The sequence below is a fragment of the Lolium rigidum genome, chromosome 1 (assembly GCF_022539505.1).
Source record: "Lolium rigidum isolate FL_2022 chromosome 1, APGP_CSIRO_Lrig_0.1, whole genome shotgun sequence".
Classification (NCBI taxonomy): domain Eukaryota; kingdom Viridiplantae; phylum Streptophyta; class Magnoliopsida; order Poales; family Poaceae; genus Lolium; species Lolium rigidum.
Window position 1 is genome coordinate 210,668,705 of NC_061508.1, and position 26,747 is coordinate 210,695,451.

Genomic DNA, 26,747 nt, shown 5'->3' on the forward strand with positions numbered 1-26,747 from the left:
TTGGGCTAATTTTTAATTAAAACAACCAATTTGTACTAATATATCGGTGAAAAAATTCTATACCCCAAGCCACGGCCCGATAACCTGGAGCGTAGGTCTGCCCCTGCTAGCCAGTGCCCACGGTGTCCCTCAACCATTTGAAGGCGAGATGGCGACAACTCGGTTGTTTTTTCTGCATTCGATATCTCACTTCACTACCACGCTTTACTCAATTACTAAATTAGTGTTTCCATGAATGTTTAGATGTGATTTTGTACTCAGCAAGAAAACGACGCGTGTCATTCTTGTGTACGTATGTATGCATGAATGGGAGGTACAAATATGTCACAAAGACATGAGATTTTTTGATAAAGCCATGAGATGAAGGCGGTCATGCGATTACTTGCGGTTGTATATGCTAATCATCTTGATAACGTACCTTTTGGCTCTTCATGCATGAAGAGAGCCCTCGTTTAGTCGTGTACTTGCATGTGTTTGCATACCACTGCTATATATGCATCTGAACCACATCAGACAAAATATATTCTTCTTACAGGCACTATCGTATTTGTTATTGCACGGGACAATATAAGATAGATGTAACTTATATTACAAGCACATTTGCGCAATAGCTCCTACTGTGACATTGAACCTACATGCAACGACTAACATGGTAAAAAAACGCAAATTATTATGTATACATAGGGACATCGAGTTGAATGACTAAGGTTACACTAAAAGGGGGAGAAACTAATACTTCAACATGTTGTAAGTTGATTTTGTTTCTTTAAAATACTTTATAGACTAAATCATATGGCCGATTCACAACTTCTTTTTATTGTTGGGTTTAAATCTACATCCCAGTTGTGTACTTGTGTATGTCGCGATAAAGTAATCAAACCATTAGGACAGTAACACCAACCTATTGTATACGAAGTTACCATGTGATATATTTAGTAGGTGAAAACCTTATAAATTCCTCGGTGACAATTTTGAAGGAGGAAAAAATGTAGTATATACCAGCATGAGCGCTAGTTACGAGGATCTGATCGAGACAAGCCGAGGATGAAGACACGTCATCAATTAAATTCACGGTTTAAGAGATAAAACATTTTGAAGTTTTGATTTTAGAGGAAGGCTTGATGACCTCATCAGTGTGTTTGCTTGTGTGCATGTCTCCATGGAATATCGTCCACACGTTCTTGTTAGTAACGTTCAAACGAGTTGTAGCGATCAAAGAATTGCCCATCTACACTTAATCACGGCTCTAGATGAAGAGAGGCAGCACATGTCATCTAGTTATTACATATGCCTACGTACACATGTGAAAGAGGAGCTATTGCATCAAGCAAGCACACACCGTTTTCCTTCCAACGAAGGTACTCAAAGATTGATTTATCTAATGTTTTATGTAGCATGCATGTATTTTCAGGTAAGGCGCCCGAATAACGACCTGCACTTTCCACGTCCAGAGACAGTATCAATGTATCATCGATGATATTACAGGATGCACACCCACCCAGTGCCCGCCACTGGAACAACAAATTTGGACGAGCGCAGTTACATTAGAGGTAACATATAAAGGGGAATTATTTTGATTATGCAACAATTGCATTGCATAGAACTTACGTAGAACGAAACAAGGTAAAGAACACGCTCAAACAAGAGCAATGCAAATTTTCAACATCGTCGCATCAAACAACCTAGCACACGCTCTTGTCTATCTAGCATAATAATGTATCACAACACAAGGATTTGCATATTACATGTACTTTTCAGGGCGATGACTCTGTTGTTGCTTCTGATGATATGATTGTGGATGGTTCAGTGATGGTGAAGGACCTCATCGTGGAAGAATGTGAATCACCTGAACCCTCCTGGTTGTTCACCTTGATGTCTCCCATGTTGCTGATCACGGCAGGCTTGGTGATCCTCTCTGTGGAGACATCTTTTTCTCCGGACAGCATCCGGACGATGTTGGTCATGTTGGGACGGAGTTTCATCGCATCTTGGGTGCACAAAAGGCCAACCTTCAAGAATCGGCATGCCTCCTCAGCGTCCAGGTCATCTTCTAGATCTGCATCTATGATCTTCTCGAGCTGTCCTTCCTCATAACATCTCCATGTCTGCAAGAGCACCAGCAAACCTCTACGATCAGTAATATCCAAGAAAATGTGCCTCCGAATACTGAAACAGAAAAAACTACAACCAAAAATAACCATATGACTCTTGATACATTCTTACACAGGACGGTTTGCTATCTGGGCAAAAACACTAACAGATGGTTTTAAAGGACAAAAGCCAAATCATAAACAGAACTACTGGGATATTAAGAACAGACAACACTGCAAGTAGCCAAGTATCTTTTTTTTTTCTCGAACACACGCCTAAACATGTGTTGTATATTAGAAGTAAACCGCAAAGAAAGCAGGTGGAGAACAACGCGTAGCAAGGCTACAAGGTAAAAAAAAAGGAGAGAAAAGGAGAAAAGCGAAAAAGATGAACTATACAGTAGCCAAGTATCTTAACAGGTATGTTCGAGCTAACACCTAAATGTTAACTTCATAATGGAAATGGAGGAGTACAACTGCGGTCTCAAAATAAAGTGTAGGTTTAGTGAACATCGAATTAAGATAGAGCTTACCCTCTCGAGCAGAAATTGATCTTCATAAGGCAATCTATTATTGTGGTTACACCTGCCACTAACGATTTCCAAGAGCAGAACACCAAAACTATAAATATCTGACTTCTTTGTCACTTGACCTCTAACTGCATATTCAGGAGCAAGGTATCCTCTGACAGAAAGGGGGAAAAGGCAGAGAAAGAGAGATAAGAATGAAATATAGTCGAATGCCCAAACAAAACGCTAACAAGGTTATACTTACATTGTACCTGCGACACAGGTGCTCACATGAGTTGCGTTTGGAGGGAGGAGCCTTGCCAACCCAAAATCAGAAATTTTGGGGGTGAGATCCTTGTCGAGAAGAATATTGCTTGCCTTTATGTCCCGGTGGATTATGGGAGGACGGATTTCTTCATGAAGAAACGCAAGCCCATGGGCAATGCCAACAGCAATTTTAACACGAACTCTCCAGTTCAACCGGATGCTGCTATAACCTTTTCCTGCAATACCATGAAACATACTTAAGTAAGATAGTTATTGAAGCCTCGCGTGAAAGATGAAGGACATGTTAGGCACCTAGCAGTGTATATGCAAGGCTGTTGTTCTCAAGATAATTATATACAAGAATCCTGTGGGATCCCTCGGCGCAGCAACCGACTAAGGTGATCAGGTTTTCGTGCACAATATCAGAAATTGCTGTAAGTTCGGTAAAAAACTCTTTTATGCCTTGCTTCGAAATGGCAGAAAGCACCTTTACCGCTACAACTGTGCCATCTTTAAGCCTTCCCTGATCAAACAAAATAAATATTAGTTAAGACAGTTCAATGCGATGGACTTTTGAAGTGACCAATGACTTGAGAAAATTACCCTGAACACAGAACCAAAACCGCCTTCGCCAATCTTGTTTGCCTCACTAAAATCATGTGTACCCTTCCTCAGCTCACTATAAGAAAAAACCCTCACCTTATTTCCTCCTGGAGCTACAAGAAAGCAAATGCAAGTGAATCAGAATGATGCGTCTTTCTATAAGTAGAAGTTGTTATAAAACTGAGCAAAGAAATGAAACACTCACCTTCAATAGTTTCTTTGATGTCCTTTCCACACATAAAGCAAGAAGCCATGTTTGTAACTCAGAAGTCAAATCGTGGATCCCAACAGTACTGACTAAATTGAAGCTGAATTCTGAGAAAGAAAGAGCAGCATAAAAAAAAAGTTTTCCCTTCTGATAGGAAATATAGTATGGCAAAAATGATCTGGAAGAATTCTGCATAGAAGTCTTTGCCAACGTATAATCCTGGAATTCTATCTGTTTTCTGGATTTGAAGAATTGCCAATTTTCAAGAAGGTGAATCTCATGATGTGGTGGGAATCACTTATGATAATCATCAATCCGTTAAATGCATCCTAATGCCTCAAAGTTGAACAGACTGGCCCTTACACAAGGCCTATAAAGCACCCTATTTTGTGAAATACAAGATGCTCATTGGATGTTAAGAAATTCATGCAATTCAGTGTAAATGTACCAACTATACTCACATCACAAACTGTCGTGGACAAATATTAGTTATATCCAACCTTGCATTAGGTGTATGCAACTACTCTAGAGTTTGTATCCAATTAGGAGTCCTTGTCTTTGGAGTCAAGTCATTGTATTGGGTTCGTATGTTACGGATATGAGTCCAGCTATCACAAGCTGGAATTACTGTTCAGTGAACGATAACTGACATAGAAGGTATATATAAAGGATGTATCCCTAATGTAAGGGGCTAGCAGGAAATGGACTATTTCCCTTCAACTCGCTCCGTTCTATAATTCTTGTCGTGGATTTAGTTCGAATTTGAAGTAAAACCACAACAAGAATTATGGAACAAAGGGAGTAATAGCTACCCCTAAGCTTCAAGCTTTTCTATCTATCCCCACAACCTTTCTTCCCAGCCAACCTACCCTACCTTATGACTACTTAAGTTGTTGGTAAGTAGTTAACCAGAGATATGTCCATTACGGGTACCACCTGACCATGAAATTTATTTGGTTACTCATGTAATAAGAGTCTAGTACTTGTATCAGCATTGTAAAATAAAATTATCTTTAAGTTTGAGTTCAGTAATAACTAGTCTGCTCGCTGTATTTTACTTTCCAACCTTGCCCTTTCTCTATTGACTTCAGAGTTATATACATAGGTTACATGGGCCATCTTGGGCCTTGCGCTAGACTAGACTATTTGGGCTAAATACAACTTATACACATGTTCTAACACCCCCCTTCAAACTCAAGGTGGATCTGAGACATTGAGTTTGAGAACATGAAGCTTATGATGTTCTTTTGTTTGAGCTTTTGTAAAGAAATCTGCAAGTTGAAGCTCTGATGGAACATATTCTAGGTGAATGGTTGATTGTTGTCAATGAGAACGTGTGAAGAAAGCATCCACACCAATATGTTTGGTTAGCTCATGCTTGACAGGGTCATTTGCAATCTGGATGGCAGCACTGCTATCACAAAGAATGGTAGTGGGTGCATCACATGGGACACCAAGATCAGCCAACAGCCAACAAAGCCAAATAATTTCTGCTGTGGTGGTAGAGAGAGCTCTTAGTTCAGCCTCAGCACTAGACCATGATATTGCATTTTGTTTCTTCGACTTCCATGCAATAGGAGATGTGCCCAGAAAAAGATAATAACCAGTAACAAAGGAACGGTCATCAGGATTACTCGCCCAAGTGAAGTCAGAGTAAGCATGAAGCTGGAGCTGGCTTGTGCGGGCATAAAATAGCCGGCGAGATGATGTCCCCCTCAAGTATCGAAGAACACGAAGCAAGTGACTATAATAAACTGAGGTAGGAGCAGTGAACTGCATGGGCTATGTCTGGCCTGGTCACAGTGAGGTATACAAGGCTGCCAACAAGATGACGATAGCGAGAGGGATCCTTAAGAGGAATGCCATCAGTAGAGCGCAATTGCACCTGCAGTTCCATCGGTGTAGCAGCAATACGAGTATCAGTAAGACCTGAGTGCGCTATCAAATCCTGAGTGTAGCGAGACTGAGAAAGATAGTAGCCATCATCAGTGCAATCAACCTCAATCCCCAGAAAGTAACTGGGAGATCCTAGGTCTGACATCTTGAACTGCTCACTTAGCTTTCTTTTAACAAAGGCAATGTACTTCTGATCATCTCCAGTAATCAACATATCATCCACATAGAGAAGAAGCAAAGTACGTCCATGTTCAGATGTATGAATGAAAAGTGCAGGGTCATGATGACTGAAACCTGCAGCACAAACCACAGAACTGAATCGCTCAAACCACGCGCGAGGGGCTTGTTTAAGCCCATATAGTGCTTTGCGAAGGCGACAAACATGACCAGATGGGGCCTCAACACCTCGAGGTGGCTGCATATAAACTTCCTCTTGTAAATCACCATTAAGGAATGCATTCTTTACATCCATTTGTGAAATCTTCCATGACCGAGCAGTAGCCACAGCAATTAAAGTACGAACAGAGGTCATATGAGCAACTGGCGCAAATGTTTCATCATAATCTCTCCCATGAGCCTGCTGAAAACCTCTAGCAACAAGTCTAGCCTTATAGCGGTCCACTGAACCATCTGACCTATTTTTGACTTTATACACCCATTTACAAGTGATAGGGACTGATCGAGGAGGTAAAGGTACCATATCCATGTACGTGTAGCCTCTAGAGCAGCAAGCTCCTCAGACATGGCCAACTGCCACTCGGGCACCATGGCTGCCTCCTGATAAGATTAGGCTCACAGGCTGCCCCAACACGAAAATCATTTCTATATCTGTTTGGAAGCTCAAGAGAGGAGCGATCACGAAGGGCATACCTGTTTGTCTGAGAGGAATCATCAGTGCAAGGTTCAGTGGTACTGGTTAGATGAGCAGGTGATGAAGGAATAGGCGACTGAATATCAGAATAAACTTTTGGACGACGACTATAATATAAAGGAAAAGGCTCAATATGACGTGGGGCTGGTGGAACATAAGAGGAATGAGTGGATTGTGAATCAATTGGGGAATGAGGAACTGGTGAGGAAGGTGTGTCTTGTTGTGGTTGATCAGAGTCTTGACTCATCCGAAGTGAAGATCGGTGGAAGAGAAAGAAAAGAGGTGGACTCTAAAGAAGTGGAGGATGACGAGGGAGTAGAAGAGTTAAAGAAGAAGGGTTGATCCTCATTAAAAGTGACATCACGAGAGAAACGAATACGACGGGCAGAAGGATCATAGCAACGATACCCCTTGTGTTCAAGACTATATCCAAGAAAAACACATTGGATAGATTGAGCAGTCAACTTGGTACGCTCCCGAGGTGCTAATAAAACATAACATGTACATCCAAACACACGAAGGTGGCCATATGTAGGTGGAGAACCAAACAAAACCTCACCAGGACACTTGCCCTAAAGACGAGAAGAAGGTTGTATGTTTATGAGATACACAGTTGTGGAAATAGCTTCACCCCAGAAATGAGTAGGGACAAAAGAAGAAATCATAAGAGTACAAGCAGTTTCAATTATATGGCGATGTTTTCGCTCAGAAACACCATTTTGAGCATGAGCACCTGGGCAAGACAGCTGGGGAAGGGTACCCTCGGAAGCAAGAAACTCACGAAAGGATGCAGAGAAGTACTCCCCCCCCCCCCCCTAAGTCAGAGCGAAAAACACGAATAGCACTTGAAAATTAAGTATGAACCATGCGTGCAAAAGCCTGATATATAGAATTCAACTGGAACGATGTTTCATAAAATAGACCCAAGTATATCGAGAGTAATCATCAACAAATATGACATAATGTTTGTGACCGCCTTTTGAAACGAAAGGAGAAGGACCCCATACATCAGAGTGCACTAAATCGAAAGGACGGCTAGAATAGGTAGTGCTAGAGGGATAAGGAAGTTGTATCTGTTTCCCTAGATTACAATCCTTACAGCGGAAACCGGCATCCACAGGAACACGGCCCAAAACACCTTGCCCAATAAGACTAGATAAACGAGAACCACATAGATGACCTAAACGATGATGCCACTGGGCGAAAGAGAACGAAGAGGTGGATCTTGACGCTGAGGAAGAGGAAGCAGATGATGCGAAAGCTGAAGGAAGATGAAGGGTGTCAAGCTCGTAGAGGGACGTAGATCCACTAAGGCGACGGCCAGTACCAATGATCCTCTTGCTCTGAAGATCCTGCACATAACATGAGGTTTTATTAAAACCAACAAAGTTGTCCATATCAGTAATTTTGACTCATGGATAATTCAGGAACAAAGGAAATATCAGGAATTGAAAATTTGGATGTGCAAAGATAGCCCTGATGAGTAACAGAACAAGGTGTACCATCAGCGGTATGAACAGAGGCACCATCCTTCACTGGCTGACATGACACAAGCTGGGAACGATAAGATGTGACATGAAAAGAAGCTCCTGAATCAAGCACCCAAGGCTGGGTAACACGAGAAGCAGACTGAGAGCTGGTTGTGGTTGTGGTTCACCTATCACAATAGAAGAAGACCTCCTAGTAGGGGGATGACGCTGCTGCTGATGTTGAGGAGGAAACTTCCTTTGGTACTCAGCCAATAACTCTGGGTGTAGGACAAAACAGCTATCAACTGTGTGTCCAGACTTCTTGCATTGGGTACAATATTTTAACTCTGGGTGTAGGACAAAGCAACTATCAACTGTGTGTCCAAACTTCTTACATTGAGTACAGAATTTTCCCGAACCTCTAAAGGGGCCCCGAGGAGCAGCAAGAACACTGGTGTGAGTCATTGGACCAATGGAGGTAAGGGAGCGAAGACGTGTCTCCTCAGCAATTAAGCTAGCAAGTGCCTCATCCAAAGAAGGAGGTGCAGGACGATCAAGGAGCTGAGTTCTGTTGTTCTCAAATTCCTGCCTAAGCCTCATCACAAAGCCGAAACATGAAGGAGTCGAGCCTCATAATTCTCCTTTGCCACACAAGACTCACAACCAGAACGACTCTTCGGAGTCATTGACATAAGCTGACTAGTGATGCGAGTAAAAACTTCATAATACTCCTCTATGGACGAGTCATGCAGCTGAAGATTTTGCAAATTTTGCAATAAGGAGTAGCGAAGTGCCCCACTTGGCTGAAGATATCGCTGCTCCAAATACTTCCATATTTCTTTTGCAGTGATGTGATGCTCAAGACTCATCCGCAGCGACGGAGCAACATTAAGTATTAAGGCACCCATGACCTTAGAATCTGTTTTCCTCCAAGCCTTTTTTATGGCCTCATCCTCCTTAAAATCTGGACGATCATCAGTCAAATGGTCATCAAATCCAGCAGCCCTCACAGCAGTTTTCACTGAGAATGCCCACTCTCTGTAATTTGGGCCATCAAGCTTGATGTCAATAGAAAAAATAGACCCATCCTTGGTCATTTTAACAAGCTAGCAATAAATCCCTTGCAACAACTACTGAGCAGAATAGAACAGGGCACTAGTAGCTTCAACCAGAGGGAACAAGCAGCTACAGAGAGCAAAATAACAGTGACAGCAAGGGATGAACGGGCAGACTAGCGGATTTCAGCAGCTCCTTGCAGAGCTGCAATAGCAATAGGATGAAGAGGCACAATAGCCCTGGTCCTATCTGGACTCACACGGGATAAAGATGACATCAGCAGCACTGAGTCCAACCGACGGGAGACGGCACAAGCCCTGCTTGAGCTCGTGTGAAGACGACGGGAGCAGCCGCCGGCGAGTTGCCAATGGTGGCGGCTGGAGCTAGGTCACCAGCAACCCTAGCTCTGATACCATGTTAACTTTCCAACCTTGCCCTTTCTCTATTGACTTCAGAGTTATATACATAGGTTACATGGGCCATCTTAGAGCATCTCCAGCCGCGTCCCCCAAAGCAATTTGGGGCGCGTCGGGCCAAAAAAACGTTCCAACCGCGTCCCCCAAAGACCATTTTTGTCCGGCGCGCCCCGATACGGTGTCCGGCGCCCCGAGCCCGTTCCCGTCCCACAGGGGATGCTCCGGGCACGCCGGACACAATGAAAAGCGAGGCGAACCGACGCGGGCCCGACGCGTCAGCGGCTCAGTGAAAAATCGTCTCCCACTCCCGCCAAATCCCGCCCCTCCTGCCATATCGCGCCTATCCCGCCGCGCATTTCTGGCCTCCCAACACATATCCCGCCGCCGATTCATTTCTCCTATCCTGCCGATTTGTTTCTCCCTCCCGCCGTCCACCCGCCTCCGCTACCCTCTCCCCATTCCATGGCGCCGCCGATAGCCCCCAAAAAGATGGCCAAGAAAGCGGCCAAGAAGCCGTCGGGCAATGCGACGAAAGGGGCGAAAGCGCCGTTCGCGAAGCCACGGAAGGCGCCGACTCCGAAGAAGAAGCCGGAAGGATGGACCGATGATCAGTGGCATCAAGGCCCGCCTGCGCGCCGGAAGATGTCGACGGCGGAGCGGAAAGGACGGAGGGCGGCGGAGCAGAGAAGAAGGCTACGGCGGCGCGCGCGCGCTCCGGCGACTTAATGGCCGGGTGTCTCGCGCCACCAGCACGAGCCCATATAGTACGAACGTGTCGGTGTACGTTCGGGAGTGTTCTCTCCGTCGTCATCCGCCTTCTACAACGGCGGCCCCTCCCGGCACTCCCGGTGCGTGACGCCTAACTTGTCACCCCGCTACCGGGATGCTGCTGCCGCATGGCGCTTCAACCCCAACAACCTCTACTCCCCGGCGTACGAGCGGCGCGGGCGCTAGGACCCAGTGCGGACGGCGACCCTTTCACGCGGCCGCGAGGGCCGCTCGAATTCGACGGCGCCGGTGCTGATGGTGCTGAGGTAGAGAGCGGGGGTGAGGACGAGGAGGACGATGAAGAGGAGGAGGTGGAGGACGACGACGACGACGAGGACGAAGAGGGCGGCGAGGGCGGCGAGGAAGAGGACGAGGAGGGTGCCGGTGACGATGATCTCGTGGAGGTAGACGCGGACGGCGTGAAGAAGAAAAAGAAGAAGAAGGCGTCGGGCACACGAGGCCCCAAGTGGACGGTTTTGGAGGATCTTTGTCTGTGCGAGTCGTGGGCGACGGTGAGCCATGACTCCATCATCCTGCGTCGACTCAGGATACGTCGCCGTCGGCCAACCCCTTCTTCTAATTTAGCATGCACTATGGTCTGTAATATGATCGCGCGCCCAGTACTATGATCGCCGCTACTCTGATCGCGACGATTCGGCGGGAACGATCTCTTTTGAATGCAACAATTTGAATTCCTGATTGGGGGCGGCGTTTGGGGGACGCGGCTGGGGAGCGACGTCCCCCAAACGCGGCACGAACAAAACACGTCTCCCAAACGCTCAATCCGGCGCGGTTTGGGGGACGCTTTGGGGGACGCGGCTGGAGATGCTCTTAGGCCTTGGGCTAGACTAGACTATTTGGGCTAAATACAACTTATATACATGTTCTAACAGTATTACCAGTTCTTGCTTTGAAAGCTGTGCCTAGAGGAGTTCAGGATACATATATCAAATAGTTATATAAAAAGGAAAATGGTAAAATAGAAAAGGTAAATACGAAGGAGGAGAAAGAAACAATAGTAACACCAGGTTCATGCAATTCAGTGGCACACCCACCAACAACTACCAAGTAAAATCAGACTCTCACACTCCAACAACAAAAGAGGAATTTGTGAATCAATTTGTATGATGGTGTAGAAAAAATCATGCTCCCTCAAAGTTCATGCAACCAACAAACAGCACTACCTGGGCACTCCATCTGATGGTGTAATCTTATCTCCATCAAAGTACATACTATGCATTGCTATTCTTATCAAATCCATACCAAAAAAAAACAATGTAAATTTAACTAAACTATTTAATTTTCTTTATCATTGTAAGAAGTCAAGTAGCATGTCCTCCAGGCTAGTACTTGATTTGCAAATAGAAGGTATTCTTAATATAGCTATAATGGTACATATGCCTTACCATAAGTAGTTGTCTAATGATACTTGTCAAAAGTCAAAATTAACCTAATAATAAACTAATGGCATTCCTATCGACTGCATCTGGTACCAACCATGCACATGTAGCCATGTGCGGTTTTTTTTTCAAATAAACAATAATCGGTAGCATTGACTTCTTACAATGGCCTGAAGTAAAATGTGTATAGTTTAGTGAACTGCACATCGTTCTTATGTGTGCATTTATGTGTTGGATATGAATGAAGTTCTCTAAACTTTACACATTTACCTTACCACTGTAAGAAGTCAAGTAGCATGTCAACATGGTAGTACATACGACTTACCATTAGTAGTTTACTAAGGTCAGCTGTCAAAATTAGCCCAATAATAAAATAATAACACCCAGTCCATTGCATCTGGTGCCAACCATGCACTATGCACATGTAGGATATATTGTTTCTTTTTCAAATAAATAGTAATCAATACTTCAATAGCATTGACTTCTTGCAGGATGCAAAATGGAAGAAAGAACCCCGATCTATCTCGAACTAAATACATACACAGGAATTTCCTATCCAGCACATAAATACAATGACCAAATGATTGCCCAGAGTGTCAAAATCGATCAACATTCCTCGCAAAACAAGTCGAAACTCCACTCGCAGAGCGAGCGAGCACCAATTGCGGATCTAGCACCCCGAATTTTGTGGATGTTCGTGTGTTTTTTAGGTAATCAGTTGATGGCTGCAATGTCCTACTCCATTGTTGTTTTAGGAAGTAACTGAAAAACCAATTAATGGCCAACAAGATTGCAGATAGGGGTGGAGGCGGCAGGCAGGCGACGAGGTAGAACGAGGACGGCGGCCACGGGTGTGACAGTCCGAGGGGTTTGAGCCGCCGGCGGTGACGCTAAGCTACAGCACGGCCGTGGTAGATTTTATAGCAGCATTGGGACAGGTCAAAGCAAGAGATTATTGCCCAGTGCCCACCCCAAGGCCGCGAAAGCAAGAAATGAACTGGGATCCAGACCAAAAGGCAGAAAAATCACCTGATGTCCACGCGCGCGCGCTCCTGCTCCCTTAGAGCGGCCGGTGCCCGAGAACCAGCCGGCGAGGAGAAGTGGTGCCCGACATCGATCTAGCCGGCGAGGACAGCTGGTGGAAGAGGTGGCAAGACGAATAGATGGGAGACTCGAAGATGTCGTCGCGAATCGGGTGAGACTTTAGGGAGCTTCGACTTTGGCGGATTCCTCAGTCGCTCTCACTTTTCGTCGCCTCTAATCAATAGTCAAGGAAAGCCAAAAAAAAATCTCTCGCGCGCGTACACCTTCACACGACAAGTGAGCGAGTGTCAACTTTGCTACTGCAATCGACAGATAATCAGCGCATGACCCGAGGCCAGATCCTGGTTTGTAGCTGCAAAAAAATATACTGCTACTGACAGATAATTTGGTTGCTAACGTGCCGCCGCGGGCACGATTGCCCTCGCGCAGCGGAGCAGAAAAATTAGAAAGTAATGTATCTATCCGGCGAAAATTAAGTCACGATAATTCTCGAAAAGAAAAGGTTAAGCCACCATTTATTGATCTACTTTCTACATTCATACTAGTATACATTGCAAATTCTCGTTTTGTTTACTATTACTAGTATTTAAGTGTGTTTAGGCTTCGTTCGTTTCCTCCCAATCCGGCCGGCATTGAGTCCAAATCCACGTGTGTTAGCCGGGATCTGACCGGGGGTCAAATCCTGACGCTCTTCTACGATGTGTTCGGTTAAACCCGTTGGGATTTCGACCCCGTCCTATTTCCTCCCAATCTCTTTCATTTCGCTGAGAAATAAACACACGGCCCTTATCTCGTGGTACGCATCCCCGAAGCCTGAATCGGTACGTCTGTGTCGTCTCTCTCTCGCCCCCACCTGTCTCTCTCCCGCGATCTGGAGGGCCGCCGGCCGCGGGGGCTGATGGACGGCGGCGGCGGTGCAACCAGTTGAGCAGATCAAGTATGCGTGCTTCTCCCTCCACCCCCCTCTCCCACTGGCAGAGCGACCAACCGAGCGGCGCGAGGTAGGCCCAAAGACCCCAACTCCGTCCGAGCTCAACGGCACCCGTGAGCCGTCATCTCCGACGCCCTCTCCTGTTGTTGTGTAGCGCGTGCCATGCATGCTCCTGTTGAGTGCGTGCCATGATAGCTGTTGTTTACTACACGCGTTGTCTGTTGTTGTGGGTCTTGTGGGTCGGGGACTAACCGAATGACAATTAGAGGCAGGGAATATGGGTAGAGGGATTAGTTGGGATTCAGGTGATCATTGGGGTTCACCCAAACCCCTGGGTGGGTAGATTCCTAGGCGGATTGGTTAGGGGGCCAACCGAACGAGGCCTGGGATTAGAGGGGGATTATCCTAAATCCCGAAAAATCTTCTTAATGCTTACTCCCACGTCTTTGTCTCTTTTGTGTTGTTACATCCGTCTCTCTTGTGTTGTTACATCCACTATACATCCCTGCCGATGACTATAGTCACCACTTGTAGATATCAACGCGTCACAGTATTGTCCTCGCTCTTCCTCGTTGTTATAGTACCATTTCAATTTAGCTCGTATAAATGATGGTGTTATCATGATTCACTTTGGATTAGTGGGAGGTTTCTAATATTATCTTCTATTCGTGTGCTATTAGTTTAGATAGAAGTTCCATGAATTGGTTTTCTTGAGGAAGAAACCAATACCTAGAGAACCCATCTAGAGGAATCCAGGTATTACTCTCTCCGTCCCATGAAATTGTCAAATCTAAGACATATTTAATGAGATGGAGAGAGTAATTCTTAACTCATTGATTTCATTGATTCATGCCAACTAGCCTAATACAATAGGGCATGATAGAGATAGATAAAACTCATGAGTTTTGGATGAGCCAAAACAATTTTGGGAAATACCCATGGGAAAAGCCCGTGTAACGGACGGTTGGCGCCATGTCCATCTCAGTTCGTTCCGGTCTCCTTGTTCTCCTTGTTTTTCTTTGGTGGTTGATGCGTTGGGTGGCGTGGAAGTGTGCGATGCTACTAGCCGGTGGTCTACGGTGGGGGCGTTGGGTGCAAGTGTGGGCCGTTGGACGGTCGCATGTCTAGATCTGGCGAGGAGAGGCGCGACAAGGCTCTGGTTTGGAGTGCAAGTCCGTGCATCAGATATTGTTAGCTCCTTTTCGTCGCCATCGAGCACATGGCGAGTATGGCGGTCCTAGCCCAATTCCAACGCATGGTCGATACTCTTCAGTCAGACTCGATCCGGTGTACGACGTGATGACAACATCCCTCTCATACTCGTCGGTGCATGGGTTGGGCTTTCTATCGGTGTGAATAGGTGAACATTTGCCTAGCTAGGCCATCATGATGGTGTTAAGTGGTACATTTTCCTAGCTTTAGGCCAAGATCGGTCCCGACAACATCTATGTTGGTCGGCGAGAGGGGTTTGGAGAGCGGTAGAGGGCATGGTGGGCAAGGACTTGGGAGGGCCCCGACTTCCTCGCCTATGTTGTTGAAGGAGGCATATGTTCCCTTGATGACCAACAAGTATAGGGGGTGTATCGTAGTACTTTCGATAAATAAGAGTGTCGAACCCAACGAGGAGCAGAAGGTGTTGACAAGCAGTTTCGATGAAGGATTCACTGTAAATGCTCACGAGACAAGTATTCGGGGGTTTTGATATAGCGAGATAAATAAAGTACAAGTAAATAAAATGCGAGAGTAATAGTTGCAGCGAGTGGTCCAATCCTTTTTAGCACAAAGGACAAGCCGGTTTGTTTACTTATGATGACCAAACGTTCTTGAGGACACACGGGATTTTATCTAGTGCTTTCGCTTCATATAGCTGATTAATCTTTATTGTTTTGACAAGTGTTGTGTGGGTGAACCTATGCTAATGCATCGCCCTTCCTAGGACTAATACATACTTGTGATTATACCCCTTGCAAGCATCCGCAAATACAAGAAAGTAATTAAGATAAATCTAACCACAGCCCTTAAACTCTGAGATCCTGCTATCCCTCTTGCATCGATATACCAACGGGGGTTCAGGTTGATGTCACTCCGGCAACCCCACAAGTATCAAACGAATACAAGATGCATTCCCCTAGGCCCATAAAGGTGAAGTATCACGTAGTCGACGTTCACATGACACCACTAGAAGAATAACACCACAACTTAAACATCAAACCATTAAATATTACTCAACATAGTTCACTACTAACATTTAGACTTCACCCATGACCTCAAGAACTAAACGAACTACTCACGAGACATCATATGGAACATGATCAGAGGTGATATGATGATGAATAACAATCTGAACATAAACCTTGGTTCAATGGTTTCACTCAATAGCATCAATAACAAGGAGTAATCAATACCGGGAGAGTTTCCCCTATGAAATAATCAAGATTCAACCCTAGATGTTACAGTGGTGACGAGGTGCAGCGGTGGAGATGATGGTGTCGGCGGTGGAGATGATGGTGATGATGATCCCAATGAAGTCCAGCTCGATGACGGTGATGATGGCGTCGATTTCCCCCTCCGGGAGGGAATTTCCCCTGCGGATTTCAGCCTGCCGGAGAGCTCTTTTCTCTTTGGTGTTTTCCGTCCCGCAGAGGCGGCTGTGTCTCCTCGCGATTATTCCCCGCACCTTAGGTTTTCGGGTAGATGAAGTACGCGGAAGAGAGGCGGCCGAAGGGGGCTGTGGGCCCCCTCCCCACAAGGCGGCGCGACCAGGGTGGAGCCCGCACCGGCCTATGGGGGGCCATGGTGGCCCTCCTCGGCCCCTGCTTTTGGTTGGCTCCGTCTTCTGGAGAAATAAGACCTTCGGTGTAATCTTCGACAGTTGTTGATCTTCCAAAATATTGCATTCTGACGGTGCTTTTTCCAGCAGAATCCTGACTCCGGTGAGTGATTCTCCAATAATCATGAAACATGCAAAATAGGTGAAATAACATAAGTATCATCTCTAAATATGAAATATATCAATGAATAACAGTAAATTATGATATAAAATAGTGATGCAAAATGGACGTATCAACTCCCCCCAAGCTTAGACTTCGCTTGTCCCCAAGCGAAACTGAACTCAGTAAACAAGACCACATGTTTATGGAGTGAAGAGTCGATAAATAAAATACGGACAAGAAGCATCACATTAATTCACACAAGACATTCTAGTGAACAACTTCCTCATATAATTCAACTTGAAACAAGTAGAAGGAAATCACAAATAAAGGTGCATAGGAAATCATAGTTGGTGATGGCAAACTTCGTTCTTGGTCAAAGAACAATTTGCAGGTTGTACTTATCTGTCGAGCAGCGCTCTTATATTAAAACTTATACGGCAAAACTTGCATACTCAATCATAATAATCTCCTCATAATCATTGATAACCTTCAAAGCTATATTCATTCGGATAAAATTTGTACTAAACAAGGAAGAATAAAAGACATGATTACATAGATCACAATATAAATGGTTGGATCACAACAACTCAATTGCTTGCTTAAGATAGAGGGAAATAGGTTTACTGACTCAATATAAAAGTAAAAGATAGGCCCTTCGCAGAGGGAAGCAGGGATTAAATCATGTGCTAGAGCTTTTTAAGTTTTGAAATCATATAGAGAGCATAAAAGTAAAGTTTTGAGAGGTGTTTGTTGTTGTCAACGAATGGTAGTGGGCACTCTAACTACCTCATCAACCAGACTTTCAAGAGCGGCTCCCATGAAGGACGTTATCTCTACCAGCAAGGTAGATCATCCCTCTTCTCTTTTGTTAACACATGTACTTTAGTTTCATTATTTATGGATGACACTCCTCCCAACCTTTTGCTTACACAAGCCATGGCTAACCGAATCCTCGGGTGCCTTCCAACATTCACATACCATGAAGGAGTGTCTATTTGCAAAATTAAGTTGCTTAATGATGAATCAGAGCAAAACGTGTGAAGAGAATTATTAATGAAGGTTGATTAATTGGGGGCTGGGAACCCCGCGCCAGCTCTTTTTGCAAAATTATTGGATAAGCGGATGAAGCCACTAGTCCATTGGTGAAAGCTGCCCAACAAGATCGAAAGATAAAACACCACATACTTCCTCATGAGCTATAAAACATTGACACAAATAGGAGATAATAAAGTTTTGAATTGTTTAAAGGTAGCACATGAAGTATTTACTTGGAATGGCAGAAAATACCACATAGTAGGTAGGTATGGTGGACATACATGGCATAGGTTTTGGCTCAAGGTTTTGGATGCACGAGAAGCATTTCCTCTCAGTACAAGGCTTTGGCTAGCAAGGTTGTTTGAAGCAAACACAAGTATGAACAGTACAACAGAAACTTACATAAGAACATATTGCAAGCATTATAAGACTCTACACTTGTCTTCCTTGTTGCTCAAACACAATTACCAGAAAATATCTAGACCTTAGAGAGACCAATCATGCAAACCAGTTTCAACAAGCTCTACGGTATTTCTCCACTAATAGGTTTAAACTACATGATGCAAGAGCTTAATCATGATCTACTAGAGAGCTCAAAACAATTGCCAAGTATCAAATTATCCAAGACAATATGGAGCATTTTCTGTTTCCAACCAAATAGCAATAAATGCAATAGCTTCCAACTTTTGTCATTGAACGTTAAAAGTAAAACGAAGAACACAAGTGTTCATATGAAAAAGTGGAGCGTGTATCTCTCCCACACAAGGATTGCTAGGATCCGATCTTATTCAAACAAAAATAAAAATAAAAAAACACACAGACGCTCCAAGTGAAGAACATAAGATGTGACCGAATAAAAATATAGTTTCAATAGAAGAAACCTGATAAGTTGATGAAGAAGGGGATGCCTTGGGCATCCCCAAGCTTAGACGCTTGAGTCTTCTTGAAATATGCGGGGATGAACCACGGGGGCATCCCCAAGCTTAGACTTTTCACTCTTCTTGATCATATATCATCCTCCTCTCTTGACCCTTCAAAACTTCCTTCACACCAAATTTCTCATAAACTTCATTAGAGGGGTTAGTACTCAAAAAACTTTAATGCACCTTAGACCTGTAGTGACACATTGCAAGAACTCAATAAAACATTAGCTACAGCTCTCCACGTCTAGAAAGCCTTACTTAAAGTCCACAAGAGACAATGCAAAAAACAGAGACAGAATCTGTCAAAACAGAACAGCCAGTAAACCCGAATTTTTAAGAGGTACTTCCGTTGATCAAATCAGAAAACTCAAAACTAATGAAAGTTGCGCACGTATCTGAGGATCACTCACGTAAATTGGCAGATTTTTCTGAGTTACCTACAGAGAATCATACCCAGATTCGTGACAGCAAGAAATCTGTTTCTGCCCAGAAATCCAAATCTAGCATCAATCTTCTATTAGAGATTTCACTTGGCACAACATTGCAATAAAATAAAGATAAGGAGAGGTTGCTACAGTAGTAACAACTTCCAAAACACAACAAAACAGTAGCAAAATAAACACATGGGTTATCTCCCAAGAAGTGCTTTCTTTATAGCCATTAAGATGGGCTCGGCAGTTTTAATGATGCACTCGCAAGAAATAAGAGTTGAAGCAAAAGAGAGCATCAAAAAGCAAGTTCAAAACACATTTAAGTCTAACCCACTTCCTATGCATAGGAATCTTGTACACAAATAAATTCATGAAGAACAAAATGACAAGCATAAGAAGATAAAACAAGAGTAACTTCAAAAGTTTCAGCATATAGAGAGGTGGTTTAGTACCATGCAAATTTCTACAGCCTTATTTTCCTCTCTCATAATAATTTTCAGTAGCTTCATGAGCAAACTCAACAACATAACTATCACATGAAGCATGTCTTTCATGATCCATAAACACATAATTTTTATCAAGCTCAAAAATAATAGGATCGAAACTTTCTAAACCACTTTTATCAATAATGTAACAAGATGATTGATCAATCTCAAAAGATATGGGACTCATAGATAAAGTCAAGAACTCTCCAATCCCATTTTCATTAGTAGTACAATTAATATTATCAAGTAACATAGGACCATCATCTAGAGATTTATCATAAACATTTGCCAAGCAAAACTCTTTAGTACCATGCATTTCGACATCAGGCACAAACAAAGCATTATCATAAGATTTATCAAAATAGCATGGATTATCATAAATGAAAGTAGAATAATTATTCTTACAAGTTTTACTCATAGGGAATATTTCAAGAGAATCCACAGGAACATAACATTCAACCTCCTTTGGTAAGCATGGAGGACAATCAAATAGTGTAAGAGATAAAGAGTTACTCTCATTAGAAGGTTGGCATGGGTAGCTAATCCATTCTTCCTCCTTTTGTTCATCACTCTCCTCTTCTTTTTCATCCAATGAGCTTTCGGGTTCATCAATTTCCTCCTCTCTTTCATCCAATGAGCTTTCGGGTTCATCAATTTCTTCTTCCACTGGTTCCTGCAAATTGTGAGTGCATTCTTGTGCATTAATGAGTCTCTCTTTATAATCAATGATATAAGGATTATCACTGTAGCTTTCTATGCAAAAATTAAGGATAGAAGAGACATAATCTTTAAGGTCCTGACAAACAACACAAGTTTCATAATTTTTAGCAATGAAGGATTCGATCTCAGAAGCTCCCATAAACAAAACATATTGTTCTACCTCTTCGAACCCAAGATGAATATAGCTATTCCAATTATAGTTCTTAATTAAAAATTCCTCACTAAAGCCACAGTGAAATTTAAGATGTTTAGTATCCTGTTTAGAGCAACAGTTTATATCATGGCGTTTAAGCAAGATTTCAGCAATTGTATTCAGTTTTTCTATCACAGCTCTCATAACTTCTCCCGTTCTTGATTCTCTATAGTTATTATATAATTCAATAAGCTCCAAATAGGTTGTCGGTTCTCCCATAGCAACAGTTTTTAATTTTTCGGTTTTTCAAATTTTTATGGTTTTTCGGGTATATGAGGAAAATAAAACAAAACAAAAATAAACTAGACGAAAGTAAACTAAGCAAAATAATACTAGACTGAAATAAACTAAGCACAAATAAACTAGACAAAAGTAAACTAAGCAAAACAAAATAAAATAAAACAGAAACAGAGAGAGAGGTAGAGTGTACTCCCCAGGTGAACTTATGAGTAGAGCTATGCCTCCCCGGCAACGGCGCCAGAAAATAGTCTTGATAACCCACAAGTATAGGGGATCGCAGCAGTCTTCGAGGGACGTAAAACCCAAATTTATTGATTCGACACAAGGGGAGGTAAAGAATACTTATAAGCCTTAACAACTGAGTTGTCAATTCAGTGCACCTGGAAAAGCACTAGCAACAGGGGTGATGTGAAAGTAGCAGTGATATGAGAGCAATAGTAACAGTAACACAGCAGCAGTAATAGTAACACAGAGGCAATGGCACCAGAAAATAGTTGATACTACTTCCAATGACATGTAGAACGAATATATGATGATGAAAGATGGACCGGGGTTCCCAGCTATCTACACTAGTGGTAACTCTCCAATAACAAGTGTTGGGTGAACAAATTACAGTTGGGCAATTGATAGGATTGAAATAGCATTAAGACGAGAACATCAAGATCATTAATCATGTAGGCATGTTTTCCATATATAGTCATACGTGCTCGCAATGAGAAACTTGTACAACATCTTTTGTCCTACCAGCCGGTGGCAGCCGGGCCTCAAGGGAATCTACTGGCAATTAAGGTACTCCTTTTAATATAGTACCGGAGCAAAGCATTAACACTCCGTGAAAACATGTGATCCTCATATCTAAGCCTTTCCCTCCGAGTTGTCCCAATTTCGTCACTTTGAGGCCTTTGGTTCCGGACATAGACATGTGCATACAACTTGTAGATACAATCTAAGCAATAAGTATAGAGCTTAAATCTAAGATCATGCCACTCGGGCCCTAGTGACAAGCATTAAACACAACAAGATTGCAGCAACAATAACTTCATAAACTTTATAGATAGATAATCATAATGTAACAATCCATCGGATCTCGACAAACACAACACCGATTACATCAGATGAATCTCAATCATGTAAGGCAGCTCATGAGATCATTGTATTGAAGTACATGGGGAGAGAGTACCAACTAGCTACAGCTAGAACCCGTAGTCCATGGGGGAACTACTCACGGAGCATGATGGAGGCGATGGCGTTGATGGAGATGGCTTCCGGGGGCACTTCCCCGTCCCGACAGGATGCCGGAACAGAGACTTCTGTCCCCCGAAACGGAGTTTCGCGATGGTGGCGGCGCCCCTGGAGTCTTTCTGGAGTTTCGTCAATTGGTCTCGCGTTTTTAGGTTGAAAGGGGTCTTATAGGCGAAGAGGCGGCGCAGGAGGGGCACCAGGGCGCCCTCCCCATAGGCCGGCGCGGCCAGGGGCCTGCCCGCGCGGCCCTATGGTGTGGGGCCCCTGGGCCTCCTCTCCGGGTCTCCTTCGGTGTCCTGGTCCGTCTCGGTGAATTATGATGTTTGGTCTTCGTTTCGTCGAATTCCGAGAATATTGCCCGAACAGCCTTTACGGAACCAAAAACAGCGAGAAAACGGGAACCGGCACTTCGGCATCTTGTTAATAGGTTAGTTCCGGAAAATGCATAAAAACATTATAAAGTGCAAGCAAAACATGTAAGTATTGTCATAAAACAAGCATGGAACATCAGAAATTATAGGTACGTTGGAGACGTATCAAGAAGAACGACTTTGAGGCCTCCGGCAGCGGCTGCAAGAGGGTGCCGCTCCCCGCCACGCTGGGGAGGCTCATGCACGGCAAATGGATGTCGTGCGAGCGCTGGGCCGGTGTGCAACTGCCTGGCGGCTGGTGGCTCAGGTGCCGCCGGGTGCCCATCCCTCCCGTCCCTGCGCGCGAGCCCGATCGGAGCGCGGAGATCCGGCGAAGGAGGCGGTACCTGCCGCCGGACCTCCGCGACGATCCGGCGTACGCCATCGACTCCGATAGTTGGCGTACGTATCTATCGACCGAGACGGATAAGAGAAGAAGGACGGGCTTCATGGGCGACAAGGATTTTCCCTTCGGGTCTGCACCGCCGACTCGTCGACGACAGTAGGAGGCGCCGAGGCGTCGTCAGCAGGCGGTGACGCGCGCGCAGCACAACGACGACGACGACCACGACGACGACGCCTACGCCGCCTACGACGATGAGGATGACTACATCGAGGCGCTCGTGTACCACAATGAGGAGGTGAAGGACGACAGCGACGACTACGTCGCGGCCGTCTTCCACGAATGGCAGCAGGCCGCGGCGGAGGGAAACAAACAAATATACATGTGATAGAAACAATCATGCATCTTTCTTGTAAGCACAGATAATGTTAACTTCTGAATAGTAAGCTCATAGCTAACAAGAAAGAAAGATAATGAAATAACATATCTACGTGTATTTCCTCTTTTCTACTTAAACTCAAAGTGTTGTTGCTATTGACCAATGCTAAGTTTGCCAAAACCAAATAGATTTACTCAATGCTCCCAAAGTGATACCAATACTAACAACAAGATCAATCATATAATAGAGATTGCAAACTAAAATAAGGTGTGCAATATGTAAATGATAAAACTTCTCATTAATATTCCATAACGATAACTCACACCAAGGGATACATAGATAACCAACTGAAGAGAGATACTTCCACACTGCAACCATCTTATATGATAACTTCCCTACTCATGATATGACACTACTTGATAGTAAAAAGATAAAAGATAGTGATGATGTGATACCACGGCACCCCCCAAGCTTGGAACAAACCAAGGGGGTGCCAATACCAATGATGAATTACTCCTTCGGTGGTGATGGTGGAACGACCCTGATGGGAGTGAGGAATTGCTCTAGCATTCTGCGAAGTCGGTTGTTCTCCTCTTGAAGTATCTCCACTTCCCTTCTCGGAACACGGTATTGATCACAAAACTCATCGGTAACCCGAAGAGCCTCCTCCATAGCAGGGAAAGAGTTGAGGCTAGGAGCAGGTGGTAAAGGTCCCTGCAAGTTATGAGAAAAAGAACGTCGAGTGTCAATCGATCCCACCAAGATTGGCTTACTCCCTATTGATGACATCTTCTTCACTTCCTCCTTGACGCTCTCATCCATCTCTTTCCGTCTTGTCACGACCCTTTGATCTTCCGCCCATCCAACGAAAGTTCCTTGATGTAGATCCTGGAGGAGCTCACGGTTGCGACGCATTGCATAATCTTCCGAGGATGAACCTTGCGACGACATCTGAACAGAAACAAGTCGAAGCAAAACACGACGAGAAAACGATATACGGACCTCGGGGGGTCCGGGGGATTATATTGCAGAAATTTTCACGACGGAGGGAAAGTACCAGGTCGAACCAGAGTTGGAGAGGGACTCCGAGGGGCCATCCTCATAGGGCGGCGCGGCCAGGCTGGGGCCCGCGCTGGCCTATGGGGGCACTCCCCCGTGCGTCTCCTCCTCTCCGTTTCGATCTCGTAATTTTTCATATTTTCCAAAAGTAGCAAAAACATTGTTCGGAAAGTTAAACGCAGACTTTTTATTACCAGTACTGTTACCTATTCAAAGTCGAACTCTGCAGAGCTGTCAATTTGACCTTTGATGAAAGCTTCCGGAGTCACCACTCGAATAACATCAACATCTTCATTATAAGAATCTCCAGAAATATAGTGCTTGAGCCTTTGTCCATTCACTACTTGTGTGGCATCACCTTTCAGAGAACCAATCTTAATTGCCCCTGAACGATACACCTCCACAATGACATATGGTCCTTCCCATTTTGAGAGCAATTTGCACACAAAAATCTGAGACGAGACCGATACAATAGGACTTTATCCCCAACATTAAATTCTCTTTTGATAATTCTTCTATCGTGCCATTTCTTCACTTTCTCCTTAAAAAGTTTAGCATTTCCATAAGCTTCACTTCTCCATTCATCTAGAGAACTCAATTGTAGCAATATTTTCTTACCGGCAAGTTTAGGATCTTTATTTAGTTCTCTCACAGCCCAATAAGCTTTGTGCTCTAGTTCTAAAGGTAAATGGCAAGCTTTCCCATAAACCATTTTATAAGGTGACATCCCCACAGGATTCTTATAAGCAGTTCTATAAGCCCATAGTGCTTCCTTCAACTTACTAGCCCAATTTTTTCTAGTTTTATTAACAGTCTTTTCCAAAATAGATTTAATTTCTCTATTTGATAATTCTACTTGCCCACTAGTTTGAGGATGATAAGCGGAAGCAATCCTATGATTAATACCATACTTAGCAAGAGTTTTTCTAAAACCACCATGAATAAAATGAGAACCTCCATCAGTCATAAGATATCTAGGTACTCCAAATCTAGGAAAAATAACATCTAAAAGCATTCTTAAAGAGGTCTCACCATCATCACTTTTTGTGGGTATGGCTTCCACCCATTTAGTAACATAATCAACAGCAACAAGTATATGAGTATTACCTTCTGAAGAAGGGAAAGGACTGATACGTCCCAAACGTATCTATAATTTCTTATGTTCCATGCTACTTTTATGATGATACTCACATGTTTTATACACATTATATGTCATTATTATGCATTTTCCGGCACTAACCTATTGACGAGATGCTGAAGAGCCGATTGCTGTTTTCTGCTGTTTTTGGTTTCAGAAATCCTAGTAAGGAAATATTCTCGGAATTGGACGAAATCAACGCCCAGGGTCCTATTTTTGCACGAAGCTTCCAGAAGTCCGGAGAGGAAACGAAGTGGGGCCACGGGGCGATGACACGCCAGGGCGGTGCGGCCTGGGCCCTGGCCGCGCGGCCCTGTTGTGTGGGTCCCCCGTGACGCCCCTTGACCTTCCCTTCCGCCTACTTAAAGCCTTCGTCGCGAAACCCCCAGTACCGAGAGCCACGATACGGAAAACCTTCCAGAGACGCCGCCGCCGCCAATCCCATCTCGGGGGTTCGGAGATCACCTCCGGCACCCCGCCGAAGAGGGGAATCATATCCCGGAGGTCTCTTCATCGCCATGATCGCCTCCGGATCGATGTGTGAGTAGTCCACCCCTGGACTATGGGTCCATAGCAGTAGCTAGATGGTTGTCTTCTCCTCATTGTGCTATCATGTTAGATCTTGTGAGCTGCCTATCATGATCAAGATCATCTATTTGTAAGCCTTCATGTTGTGTTTGTTGGGATCCGATGAATATTGAATACTATGTCAAGTTGATTATCAATCTATCATATATGTTATTTATGTTCTTGCATGCTCTTCGTTGCTAGTAGAGGCTCTGGCCAAGTTGATACTTGTGACTCCAAGAGGGAGTATTTATGCTCGATAGTGGGTCCATGCCTCCATTAAATGCTGGGACGAGTGACGAGAAAGTTCTAAGGTTGTGGATGTGCTGTTGCCACTAGGGATAAAACATCGATGCTTTGTCTAAGAATATTCGTGTTGATTACATTACGCACCATACTTAATGCAATTGTCTGTTGTTTACAACTTAATACTGAAGGGGTTCGGATGATAACCTGAAAGTGGACTTTTTAGGCATAGATGCATGCTAGATAGCGGTCTGTGTACTTTGTCGTAATGCCCTGATTAAATCTCATAGTACTCATCATGATATATGTATGTGCATTGTTATGCCTTCTTTATTTGTCAATTGCCCAACTGTAATTTGTTCACCCAACATCTGCTTATCTTATGGGAGAGACACCGCTAGTGATCTGTGGACCCCGGTCCTATTCTTTACATCCGAAATACAATCTACTGCAATTGTTCTTTACTGTTCTTTGCAAACAACCATCATCATCCACACTATACATCTAATCCTTTGTTTACAGCAAGCCGGTGAGATTGACAACCTCACCGTTACGTTGGGGCAAAGTTCCGTGATTGTATTGTGCGGGTTCCACGTTGGCGCCGGAATCCCTGGTGTTGCGCCGCACTACACTCCGCCGCCATCAACCTTCAACGTGCTTCTTGGCTCCTACTGGTTCGATAAACCTTGGTTTCTTTCTCGAGGGAAAACTTGCTACTCGTACGCATCACACCTTCCTCTTGGGGTTCCCAACGGACGTGTCGATCGCACGCATCAAGCTCTTTTCCGGCGCCGTTGCCGGGGAGATCAAGACACGCCGCAGGGGAGTCTCCCACATCCAATCTCTTTACTTTGTTTTTGTCTTGCTTTACTTTA

The 26,747-nt window shown here is 44.2% G+C and overlaps 1 protein-coding gene and 1 pseudogene across 2 annotated transcripts; both read right to left on the reverse strand.

The window, feature by feature from the left end:
- Positions 1-1,546: 1,546 nt before the first annotated feature.
- On the reverse strand, positions 1,547-12,718 carry LOC124683062 (cold-responsive protein kinase 1-like). Of its 2 annotated transcripts, XM_047217638.1 has the most exons (7): positions 12,583-12,718; positions 3,675-3,784; positions 3,470-3,582; positions 3,179-3,389; positions 2,865-3,102; positions 2,624-2,774; positions 1,547-2,105 (listed from the first exon to the last, which is right to left on the reverse strand). In XM_047217638.1, exons 2-7 carry the CDS (start codon positions 3,721-3,723, stop codon positions 1,755-1,757), a joined length of 1,113 nt encoding a protein of 370 aa, XP_047073594.1. In that variant the 5' UTR covers positions 3,724-3,784; positions 12,583-12,718; the 3' UTR covers positions 1,547-1,754. The 2 variants fall into 2 exon arrangements, with proteins under 2 accessions (XP_047073594.1, XP_047073595.1); XM_047217639.1 differs by lacking the exon at positions 12,583-12,718 and having other exon boundaries at positions 3,675-3,877.
- The window catches only part of LOC124654631, a 41,873-nt pseudogene continuing 20,547 nt past the window's right edge, over positions 5,422-26,747 (reverse strand).

Excerpts from the sequence above, each read along its gene's own strand:
- LOC124683062 (XM_047217638.1), bottom strand. The coding sequence starts at position 3,723 with ATGGCTTCTTGCTTTATGTGTGGAAAGGACATCAAAGAAACTATTGAA. Across the intron at positions 3,390-3,469 it reads GTTTTGGTTCTGTGTTCAGG|GGAAGGCTTAAAGATGGCAC; the intron begins GTAATTTTCTCA and ends TTGTTTGATCAG. Across the intron at positions 2,775-2,864 it reads ACCTGTGTCGCAGGTACAAT|AGGATACCTTGCTCCTGAAT; the intron begins GTAAGTATAACC and ends CCTTTCTGTCAG.